Source organism: Chiloscyllium punctatum, chromosome 17 (assembly GCF_047496795.1).
Source record: "Chiloscyllium punctatum isolate Juve2018m chromosome 17, sChiPun1.3, whole genome shotgun sequence".
NCBI lineage: Eukaryota > Metazoa > Chordata > Chondrichthyes > Orectolobiformes > Hemiscylliidae > Chiloscyllium > Chiloscyllium punctatum.
The window spans coordinates 66136735-66149392 of NC_092755.1; the positions used below are offsets into that span (position 1 = coordinate 66136735).

General features: G+C 42.9%; 1 protein-coding gene across 1 annotated transcript; it reads left to right on the plus strand.

The window, feature by feature from the left end:
• The first annotated feature begins 828 nt into the window (after window positions 1-828).
• Window positions 829-9434, plus strand: tbx3a (T-box transcription factor 3a). Its single transcript, XM_072587327.1, has 7 exons — window positions 829-1573; window positions 2726-2993; window positions 4013-4159; window positions 5628-5704; window positions 6095-6258; window positions 6876-7519; window positions 8160-9434. The coding sequence occupies exons 1-7, from the start codon at window positions 1179-1181 to the stop codon at window positions 8607-8609; spliced, it is 2145 nt and encodes a 714-aa protein (XP_072443428.1). The 5' UTR covers window positions 829-1178; the 3' UTR covers window positions 8610-9434.
• Window positions 9435-12658: the final 3224 nt, after the last annotated feature.

Sequence of the window (12658 nt, forward strand, 5' to 3'; positions counted from 1 at the left end):
CAAGCGCCCTTAAACATGTGCGTCAAAAATGCAATGTTACAAGAGCTAATCACTTTAGATGTTCCGCTCCTATCTCCGTGCATTTAGCCGATGTGATTGCTTCTCAGTTGCAACTTTGTTTTATCCCCCCAGCGCTCTCAGAAAGAGGAGAGAGAAAGCAATGTCCTTTCCACTTGAAACTGCAGCAGCCCTTGAGGCGCCATGTCCTCATAATTAAATCACCTCGTTAAAATGAGGCTTTTTTGTCAAAAAAAATTGTTGTTGAAAGCATCGCCAAGAAACAAATAAAATTAAGACCCGGGACATCTCAATGCTTTGCCCCCTTCCCTCTACCACCCACCTCCTTCTCCTCCCCCACCCCCAACACAACCCAAATTAAACTGCAGAGATAGTTATCCTCTGCAAGCCGGGGCAAGGGGTGAGGGGGGTTAGTGTGCAGGGTGGAGGACGAGACGGGGAAAGACTGAAGACGCTGCTCCCCCCCCCCTCCCCCTCCCCCATTCCCTCTCCCAAATCAACAATGAATATACACGAATGCTCATCGCTGGCTTTGGAAGGCGGCGGATGGAGTGTGAAGGGAGGAGTGATGTGGCGGAGATTGCATATAACGGCGAGAATGGGACAGATTGCGCTGAGACTCCGCTTGCCTATGGACACACGCATGATATTTCCCTCCGTCTGGTTTCCTGGGAGTCGGTGGTGGTTAAAGCCACCTGAGGCGGGCCCTGCGCCTCTCCATTGGCTGGTGCTCCCACTCCACCTCCCCCCCCCCCACCCCAAACCACCACTTTAGTAACTCCCACCCTCCCTCCCTCTCTAATGATGTTGACATATTCACACGGCTGAAGCAGTGATCCTCGCTGTACGTTACCGTTTCCGACACCTTCTTTTTATAACTCATCTATCCCCGGCTTTAGTTGTCAAAACCACGCCTATGGAGCCACACAATTGGTCCGAAAGCGTCAAATAGCCAATCAACAGTGCTCAGCTATTCGCAGTACGCACACATACACACACACACATACAGAAAGATCGGAGTTGACTGTTTGGGGAGATGCGTCTGTGCTGTGACACCGCCAGCTAGTCTTACTTTCAGTTTATCTGAAAAGCGAAGAACACAATAATATTAATAATGATGCGCTTGTAAGCTTCAGTGCGACCGAGATCCGGGGGAGTGGATGAATTTTTTACCGATGAGAGAGCCAGTTATTCCGGGGACAAGCATGGCTTATCATCCGTTCTTACCTCACCGGGCACCGGACTTTGCGATGAGTGCTGTGCTGGGACATCAGCCTCCTTTCTTCCCGGCCCTGGCCCTGCCTCCGACCGGCTCGGCCGCTCTCAGTCTCTCGGGCGGACTAGGCAAGCCCGTTATGGATCAGCTTGTAGGCGCAGGTGAGGCCGGGATCGCTCTGTCGGCAATGGGCCACCCGCCCTCGCATCTGAGGCCTCTGAAGTCTGTGGAGCCCGAGGAAGAGGTGGAAGACGACCCGAAAGTTATACTCGAAGCGAAAGATTTGTGGGATCAGTTTCACAAGTGTGGCACTGAAATGGTTATCACCAAATCTGGAAGGTACAGTGATTATTTTCCCTGCAAAAACACAAATGCCTGCCTCACTGATTAGAAAGCATTTGAGCCTTTTTGATATCCAGCCTTAATTAGCTTTGACAACACGATAAATATATATTTTAAACACGTTGTAGGATCATCCAGGCAAAATAGATTTAATTGAAAATAGCGGCCAGATGTTTTCGCGGGTGACCTGTCAAAGGTTTTTTTTAATAACACGTCCATTTTGCTGATACAGTTTTTCTCTATAAATGCAGTCACTTATTTATTGAAATAACGCGCAGTTTTCAAACCATTTCAGCTTGCACCTTGTTTTCTAAGATGAGACATCGCCAGACTAACAAGGGCAGACCCTCGATCAAATATTTGAGTTGAATAATTGCTAATGAAATTAGTCGAAATAGCTTGTTCCTTAAGAGAGGGGAGGTCACATGGGATCGGTAGAGGGCCGATGGATGAAACTGACTGAGTTGGAAGTTTTATTCATCCATTCATTTGGTCCGAGTCACGACAGGCGAACACTCAGTCGCCTTGCATATAAGGTGAATCGACTGCAGAGTTTAAGGTTCCAAGCCACTACATAACATTCAAGAGCTGGTTGTGCGTGTGTACTGGCGGTGGGGGTCTTGATCACGAGTTGAGGGGTAACTCACAGTAAATTATTTTCATGACACCTGCGATTGTAGCGTTTCAAATCACGCAAATCTTTTTTTAAAAATTGCACCCTATCGTTGATTATAAGATTGAGTTAGCCGCGGCCTTATCCAGGTAACCGATACATATATACCTTCGGTAAGGGTTGAATCATGCTTGTAAGAATCTTAATTTGCAACATTGAAATATAAGCTAAAATATCTCCAGTTAGATGCTGCTCTCTCGCTAGTTTCGGCCCGCATCATTTTAAAAGAACAGTTTTTTTTAAAGAAAAAGCATGCAAACATTCCCACTTCTAGCAAGGAACATTGCCAATACTTCAATAGCTTGCCACGAAACGAATGTATTGGGTGGGATATTTCATGCACCACCAAATCCCTGGGAATCGAAGCTCCAGTCTCAATAATAGTTTAGGAACCTAACTCCAATTTGGCTTTCACGAGGATTGCATTACTGACAGTTTGTACGAAAAAAACAAGTCAATTTAATGCTTTCTTCCAGGAGAATGTTTCCACCATTTAAAGTTAGATGCACCGGTCTGGACAAGAAGGCCAAATATATTTTGTTAATGGATATTGTGGCAGCAGATGACTGTAGGTACAAATTCCACAACTCACGCTGGATGGTAGCCGGAAAAGCTGACCCTGAAATGCCAAAGCGAATGTACATTCATCCTGATAGCCCTGCTACTGGGGAGCAATGGATGTCTAAAGTCGTCACTTTTCACAAGCTGAAACTGACAAACAATATTTCCGACAAACATGGATTTGTAAGTTTCATATATTTATCTCTGAATTAATGTGTAATTCTTAGAACGATTTAAAAACAATATGAAGTAAACACGGCGATATGTATTTACGTTAGCAGCGCTCAGCTAAAATAAAATATTTTCTCCATTTGGAGTTAAAAAAATATAGAACCAACTCCTGGTGACATGAGGACTTTGCCTTTTTTTGTATTTTCTGTGGACATGACTTCTGTTAGCCTGGGGTATTGTGTAGATCGGCCATTTTAAGTATCTGGGTTTGCAAGTATTTGATCGTTTGGATCATATTTTTACAATTTTCTGCCATACTGAAAGTGATAAAGGCTTGATCACGTCAACTTTCTCTCTCAATTTTCAGTTTGTAAATTTCGAAGTAATGTACAATGACTTGTAGTGGAAAATATTTGCAAACTAGCACACTTTGGAAAATCTGCAATGTATTAAGTATCATGCTCGCTGAAGAGAGACAAAAATGCAGCCACTGTAATAACAATGACCATAGCAGTTGCTCCGTTAGTGAACGTATTTTAATGTGGCATTAAAAAGCAGTATACTCATTACATTGAAATTATTTATCACTTGCTATTTGTGGACAGTATTTTCAATTAATACCAGGCATGCCAGTATTGTTCGAATTATCTTGCCGGTTTATTTAATACATATGTGCAGGAGAAAGAATTACAGACATAAAACTATATATAGATGGGTATTATATATTTCCAAATCAGATATGATTAATTTTCTAAGTCTTCAAACAGTAGGCTAGGCCACAGTTGCAAATCTTATCACACTGTCAGCTGTTCACACTCGTGCTGAACTCTGTCCTTTCCTGGAAAATCTCGGTTGGATATTAGTTTATGTTATTGCTGGTCAACTATTTGTATGCAACGTGTGATTAAATAGTAAAACGACATAATACTGACATGAGCAGAACCTGGCGGAATCAGGAACAGTTATATCATGTTGTAGTTATATCTGCACTCACATTGTAGAGTAGTAATTCCTTGATTTATTCTTTTTAGACTATTTTAAACTCCATGCACAAGTATCAGCCCAGATTTCACATTGTTCGTGCGAACGACATTTTGAAACTTCCTTACAGTACTTTCAGAACATATGTATTCCCTGAGACAGAATTCATTGCGGTCACCGCATACCAAAATGATAAGGTGAGTAAGAAAAAAAGTAATTTCTTATTTTGCAAAAAAGCTGTGTCTCTTACATTGATGTTGATCTCTCTTCTGGTGTACTGTAGTTAAGTCACAAAGGTCAAAACTTGAAGCTTCCTTTTGTTGTTTGCGGGCCACTTGTTTAGTTCATTCTGATCAAACCGATTTTAATTGGCAGTTTCATTTAACCTGCTAGAAAACCTGCTGAATATTCGACACATCCTGGAACTCATATAGATTTTATGGTTTGTGTTGGACTGTTGGTTTTGGCATGAGCTCACATATGCGGCACCTCTCCTGTATTCATATTTATATGAGCTGTGGGTTTATGCCAAACGTGTTCTGCCAGGTAATAGGATTTAATCCATTCTGAAACAGTCCTTAAATTAGTCATTTTTAAAAAAAAATTAAACAAGGCTTTTCGTACCGTTACAGAAAATACAAGCTCTGGACGAATCCCATTGGTCTTTAAATCACAAAGTGTTACATGAGAGTATTGGGCACAGTGCGAGTATCAAAAGCCTCTGATGATGATCAATTGAGTTAATTATTGGTGATGGTTTCATCCAAATAGTTTTTAAGGAACTTTGGAACTCTTTTACTGTTATTTAACGCCTCATCAGACTTCTAGCTCGTCAGCTGACGTTATTGATAACAGCTAAAGTTCATTGTCTGCAGTAGCTGATAATTTTTGATCGGCGCACATTTGATTGTGAGGAGTCTCGGCCTGAATGAAACTGATTACTAAAAGGGTGTTAATTTGATAAGTCAGATGGCGTTAACATACAGGGTGTCTTGATATTTCTTCGGCTAGTTTCTGTACTTTCGGTTACTCTAGCACTGTTACCTTCAGATCATAATTTAAATAACAATGGTTTCAATCTCATTAAATTCTGTATTGAAAGGAAGACGAGAGCGGGCAATAAAGTTCCTGTTGACTTACTGTCAACAGAGGGCAAGTTACTATGTTGACGCCAGTCCAGTTTCATCCCCCACCGATGAAGTCCATGGCTCTCTAGCTTACGCGCGGGTTAGTTTAATAGAGTTGCTTTATGCCGGGGCAGATCACTGCTTTTCAACTTGACTTTTTCACATTTAATAAAGAAATACATTTTGAGTCAAACCAAACCCCGTACATTTTTGCAATGTGGTTCTGTTCAGTGGTGGCTTGAATTTTAATGCGATGTAATTGTGGCGGAGGAAATATTAGACCCATGGATCACAGAGAAGAGATGATAGACCGTGTTGAAGTATACAGGCAGTGACTGCTTTAACATAATTTGATATTTTATGCTGTAAATAACAATCGGAGACAATAGTATAATGGAAATTAAATCCACTGGTCACTGATTTCCCTCGGTCACTTACGCCAGCGCTGTCTATACCCTGTGACTTTCCTGTAAAGATTGTACTTGATGTTGTATCGCAGAGTGGTGAATATGATCAAACTTTCTATTTTCCCATCTAGATAACCCAGTTAAAGATCGACAACAATCCATTCGCCAAAGGCTTTCGCGACACGGGAAATGGGCGAAGAGAGAAGAGGTAAGTTTCAGCTCACTTCGAGTCTGTCTGTCAATCGGGGCCTGGTTATGCTCACGATCCTAATCACCATTTTGTTATGGGCGCTGTCAAACTTGTTGGGAGCACGCAAAAAGGAGAAAATGAGCACTGCTTGTTGCCACCGTGCAGTATCTTTCGTTTTACGTTTGACGTTCTGCCGCTTTATTTTTAGAAAATGGGAAAAGGCTATCAGATTGTAAACTATGCCCGCACAGTAGCGCGGCTCAAGTCGCCAACTCCTCATCCAACCTGAGCTGTCTGGCTTCGCTTTCCAGGGTGAAAGCAAACGGCAAATGACAAGGACAATTATTTGATCATCTTTAAAATAAAACGCAAGTCATTGTCCTTCACTTTTCTCCTTGTTAAAAACAGAAAACAGTTAGCGATTCAGTCGCTGCGAGTCTACGAGGAGCAGCAGAAGGGGTCGAGAGAGAATGGGGCATCTGATGATTCATCCAGCGAACAGCCGGCTTTCAAATGTTTCGGTCAATCTACGTCCCCTGCTGTCTCCACGCCAGGAACTGCGAACCTAAAAGGTTATTATTTTGTTACTTACACAAGAGGGTTATTTGTTCTTTTGTACATAAAAGGCGTGACTAAGTTTGTGCCCATTAATTGGGTGTCTGTTTGTCTTGAAGATCCTTATCACCTCCCTTGAACCGAATAATTCAGGACAAGATACAGTCTTAGTTTCTATAATCTCCCCAATAGAACGGGATGGCCTGAAACCATGAACACTTGTTTGCTGCATATTGTGTCCGATTTAATAGGTTTTAAATATCTTTAGGATTGGAAATTTCCCTGTACTGTAGTGAAACCATTTCTAACAGAACGACGTTTTCATTTTGTGTTTTAGGGCACATCGATCAAAAAGCATCCTCCCCCTCCCTCCGAGAAAAATTAAGGGTTTTGATTTCTTGCAGTTGAATGGTCATTGTCACTATTACAAAAACAGAAATTGTTCAGCAGGTCTGGTTGCAACTGTGGAGAGAAATCAGAGAGTTCCGGGTCGAGTGACCCTTCCTCAGATTTGCTAAACAAAACTCTCCATTTTCACGGTTGTTTGGTCACAAGAAATGCCACCATATTTATGTTGCTCCTTCTACTTTTTTTAACAAATGTAATAAAACAAAAAAAATGTACTGTTTTCTAGGTGCTTTGCACAGTGATGATGAAGAGAGCGACCTGGATTGTAAAGACGAGCCCACCCAGGAGGGCGCCGACTCTGGGAAATTGTCAACCAGCAGCGAGGAGCGAAAGGAGGAAGCCAGTTCAGCCAAATCTCACCCGCGCTCATTGGAGGCGGTGAGCAGGATGAGGGAACACGAAAGCTCTAGGACTGAGAAGAGCCCTACAAACCCAGCGGCCAGCTCCCGAGCCATTAACGGAGAGAGCCCTGAGGTTAAAAGCCCGGCCAGAGACCATCAGCAGAAAGCGGAGGAGGCCAGTGGGTTGAACAAGGAGTCCTACTCTCCGCTGACTGTGCAGACCGATGGGGTGTCGCACCTGAACCACGGACACTTACAAAACCTCGCCTTTTCTCACAACTTATCGGGCCAGCATTTCTTCACCCCGCTGGGCGCAGGGCACCCTCTTCTCTTGCACCCCAGCCAGTTTGCTATGGGTGGGGCCTTCCCCAATATGGCAGCGGGGATGGGCCACTTACTGGCCTCAATGTCCGGCTCGGCAAGCGGCATCAGTGGCCTGGACACGCTTGTTTCCTCACAGCAAGGACTACCCGCTGGGTCCGCGGCAACCCTCCCCTTTCACCTCCAACAACATGTCCTGGCCTCTCAGGTACAGCTCCAATCTTCCTACTCTCATTTACTGAGTTCTGTCGAGTTACTAATTCTGTGTGACTAATGCACAGTGGAAACTGGGGGATGACCTTTGTTTTAATGCAGTGATGTTCGTTTCGTAGACTTCACTAACATGCGAAACCAGACATCACCTCTTCCATTAAATGTAAAGGTTCAAACATTTCTCAAAATAAAAACCTGACAATGATCGTGAATTGATACTTTCAAAATTTCTTTAAATAAAATCACTTCCAATGTAAAAGAGTATTATTTCGATCGGTTAGGGGGTCTCGGCTGGGAATAACTCCCACCTTTAATTCTGTCTCACGTGTTACATTTGTCTGATGGAGATATTCTACATTTTCACTTGTAATTACACTTCCTTATTTTGGCTGTTAGGAAGCCAGGCTGTTATAGAGTCCCCCAAAGTGTTTCTGTGACAGAAGTTGAAAAGTGTTCTAAGGTGTGCCTTGTTATGATTTTGATTTTTGATGTTGTTAATTTTTATACATTAGTCCCATCTTCCCTGCTTTACAATTTTGTTGGACTCAGGATCAATCCCATCACATTGTTTTTTTTTTAAATGGGTTGCTAGAGTTGTTGAAAACATAATCTGTCTTTTCTTGTTACTTTGACAGGGTCTTGCGATGTCACCTTTTGGTAGCCTCTTCCCCTATCCTTATACATACATGGCCGCTGCAGCCGCCGCCTCTATGCCAGGCGCAGTCCCGTCATCAGTCGCGTCCTCTGCACATCGCCACCCGTTCCTCAGTGCAGTCAGGCCTCGCTTGAGGTACAGCCCTTACACGTTCTCCGTGCCCGGGATGGACAGTAGCAGCTTGCTGACCACCGCCGTGCCTAGTCTGGCCAACCCCAGCGACGCGAAGGTGAACGGCGTGGCAACCAGCCCGGTGTCAGCGGGCCTGGACTCCGGGTCTGAGGTGAACAGCAGGTCGTCGGGATCGGTCTCCGTGTCGCCCAAACAGTGCTCCGACAAAGAAGCGCCCAACCAGCTCCAGAACATTCAGCGCCTGGTCAGTGGACTAGAGAGCAAACAGGATCGGTCAGCCCGGGGCAGCTCCCCTTGATGGCAAGGTGATATCCCAAGGCCCCAGACGGCTTTGCATGTCACCCACCTACAGTCTTGTTTCTTTTTTTTAATGCTAGTGTAGAGCCTTGGTATTACCGAATTTCCCAAACTTTACAAACAAGGAAAAAGAAGAGTTCCCGACAAGTGGAAGGTTATTGAAGTTTCCGGGCACCATCAGTAGTTCTGAGGTTGTAGATGTCAAATCTGCTTTTTACATATATGCAATAACAGAAAGAAACGGAGACTATTATAAAGTATTTATGTAATTATTTGATAACATGTGTAAATATACTGAAATTAGAATACTCGAAATTATACTTTAATTTATTGTTGTTGTACATACATCTGTATATAAGGCTCCAAAGCCTTTCTTTGTTCGTTCAAACGCTTTTCAACACAACTCCTATTAACCGTAGTGCCGACACCGTTACCACCACTTTTCCCAACAATGTGTTACCATGCTACTACATTAAAAAAACCCTTATAGACCTGAGTACAAGAAGTGCCATTTTTTTAAGCTTTTCTCATTGTTTCAGTGTTAAAGTGCTACTGTCTTTACAGTTTAGAGTGAGGGGGGAAAAAGAGCTCACCAGTTGCTTGAGAAGTAATGAAGACACTTTCGGGGATTTCTTTCGTGTGTCAAAATGAATGGAAATTTTATGCCTACAGCTTGAAAGTGCCGAGAGTTAAAAAAAATAAATGAAGGTATATTTTGTGTTATAAAATGTTGAAAGTTCTTGGTTTTCTTGTACTATTTTTGTTTCGCTTTGAAGTTCTCAAAAAAATTTCAATAAATTTGTATCGAAGTCTTTGGTGCCAGTTATTCCAGTCACGTTTCCAGTCTGTTGCACAGAGTCATCTAAAGATAAGGTTGGCGTGGTCACTGTTTTTTTGACAATTAATCAGACCCTTTTATTGTTCACAAATATTGTTTCCACATGAAAATTCTCACTAGTGCTTTAATTAACCTGCCTGGCATTCTGTCCAAAGGTATTGCTGTTGCCACCTATCCTACTTTGACATAGCCCCCCCCCCATTATAGCACATTTTCTCCCTTCCCACTGCGTTGTTACTCACCATTGTGTTACATAGCCTAATTCACCAGTGTGTTATATATCCGCCCCAGTTCCCCACTCTGTTACATAGCGTAATTAACCAGTGTGTTATATAACGCCTTCACTACGTTAACCTGTCTTCCACTGTTACATAGCTTAATTCACCAGTTGTTATATATCCTCCCTATTGTTAACCTTTTTCCCCACTGTGTTATGTCAATCCCCACTGCTATATAGCCCAATACCGCAGTGCGTCTTTGACAGCCTCCACTGTGTAACACAGCCTCAAGTCTCTCCAGTGTTAACATGCCTCAATTATTACAGTGTTAATTTCACTTAAGGTTAAAATCAGGTTATAGTCCCAACAAGTTTTTTTGGAGCAATTTCACTCAAATGTTACACCGTGTCAAAAATTATTCGCCCCTCCAATAGATGGCCGCCATGAAAAACTTGTCAGCAGGAATAACCTATATAATTTCTGCTCAGAAACTCGAACCCTTAATCCTCAACACAATTTCTTCAGATAGTGAAAAATGCCCCAATTGCGTTTTGAGAAAATTCTCTGTAAATGATCATAATATTCTTGTCTGTACTTGGGAGGATTCATTTTCCCCCTGTCTGGCGCAATGCAACGATAGAAAATCAAGTAGCAAAAACACATCTCTATTTCCTGCTTAACCAAAGAATGAGACGTACGATATTTTCAATGCAACGCTTCGGCTATTGCCAAGTAGTATGTAACCTAAAAGGAAGACTGGTCGTTTCAAAATGCTGTGGTCATATAGGAAATGCAAACATATGTAATGTCAGTTTCATGGAGAGAAGGGAAATCAGTGAAGCCAAAGGGCAGCCGGCCTGTGCTCTGCGTTGATTGTTTTCTTATTTATGATATGTAATTCACGCCGCAATTGGTTTCATTTGAAAACCAATTAAGGATCGTAACCTGTGAGTGTTCAAGGAAACAGACGAACTAAACCAACTGAGAAGCCATTCCTCCTCCCCTTTCAAAAGGACAGGCCCAGAAAGGGGGGAAATAAACTTCAGAAATTAGCAGAATGTGAAGTTTACAGCGACGTTAATAAATAACCAGTACGGCGCTTGTGGATCAGAGTAAACAATGCAATACTACTTGGATTATCCTAGTATATCACTCACCTGGCGCCTCTGCTGATCTGATCTTTGATTTCAGGAGCCGCAGTCCAGCCGCCGCACGATCCCTTCTCTGGTGACTGAGCGCCATCTAGGGGTTAGCAAATTGAATAATCCCAGTGACCCGGGCAGAGTGTAAAGGTCACTTCTTGGCCAGTCTGAGCAAAATTCATTACAGACTTGCCTGTCTGGTTGTGTAATTGAGAAACCGTTTCATTAAGTTGCAGCCTTTCTCTTTGAGGGGAGCCTGGATGCTTGGTTCAGGCGTGGGGCATAATCATTGTATTTCTACACTAATATCCCCCTTGATTTGATCAGGTGCTTGCATGAGGTACCATTCGTAAATTCAAATATAAAACATGAAACATTTGCTTTCTGCAGTAACAATACATATCTATGTTACTGATTTATAAACTAACACATGATTGAAAATTTATTGTAATGTTGGAAACTGGCCTTCCGATTAAAAAAAAAGCCAAATAAGTCATATTCGCAAATCATAAAATTTGAAAATGTGAAAATCTTCATGGTCTGGGCAAACTGAAATAAATACGGTGTTGTCCCCCTTGACGTCTCGATCTGTCGTTCCTGAATGTTCAAGAGGAGCTAAACTGTGAATTGAAACCATTTAATTTCCCGAAAGTCTAACGAGAGTTATTGATTTAAAATACCTCCAACCGGCACTGTCAGGATATTGGACCATTACCGCCTCCCTTCCTGCTTTCCAGATTCCTTGTTGCTTTTCAATTACAGGTTCATACAGAACAGTACAACGCACGCAAAACTGAACTTGAATTATCGCTGTCTATATTACCCGCGGGTAAACCTGCAATTCGGACACGCGTCCTAAAACAATGGTGTCGGGCAAAGTGCAAAATAAACAACAAAAGTGACAATTCTCAGAAATAATATATTCGCTAAAAGGAAGTATTTGCCAAAGAAGTTTAATGTTATGGTAGAGCACGATTAAGTTTTAGAAATTAAACCTGCAATCGAGTACATACGATCATTTCGAAGATCACGAGTGATTAATACATGTTGGTTGTGCATCTTCCCAAGCCCTGATCTGTCAATCAAGAACCGGGTCGGCAGATATTCTGTGGCCGGTGAAGCGTAAGGCGCCATCTATGGAAGGTGTTAATTTGATTGTGATCAAGACTTGCTTTCTGGTATCCGTTCGCTTAAAACATGACGCCGAGGGGTCCAGTCGCCACTGACCTGTTCCACATCTCGGAACAAAGGTAGGGTTGGGGGCGGCGCTTGGGGAGTGGGAGAGCCAACAGTGTGATGGGCGAATATGCAATTTAAGAGGTGGTGAGCCAGTCGCATATACTCGCTGTCTCTGGGCTAAAAAGTGTTCGCACCTTCACCTTTCAAACGTTGGGAGGCTTGTACGAAAGAGGTGTGTGTGTGTGTGCGCGCGCGCGCTTGGTGGGGGTGGTGTGAAGTTAAAAAAAAACTGACCGAATGAGACTTTACTGTTTTTTTATAACCTGCATCGATGTCAATGCAAAAGCTGCTGGAGGCTAGGACAGCCATCGACTCTTGCTTTACGTTGAGCTGTGTTACTGCTCTCACATGCATTCCACTAGGTGGGGCTCCAGCACTGGAAATCTGGTCGATGTGCAAAAGAGAATGGAATCTCGGGTGGCGGGGTTTTGGGGGAGGCAAACCACTGACAACATTGGAACAGCCCAGAGATTGAATACATTTTCACCTGTGGCATGAAATAGGAGCTGAGTGCACGGCATTCGAAAACAACTTTCCGCCAATTTCAGTTTTCTTTTGCTTCATCCTTTGTAAACAGCGGTGTTCAGATACACGGAGTATGCAAGATGTTTAA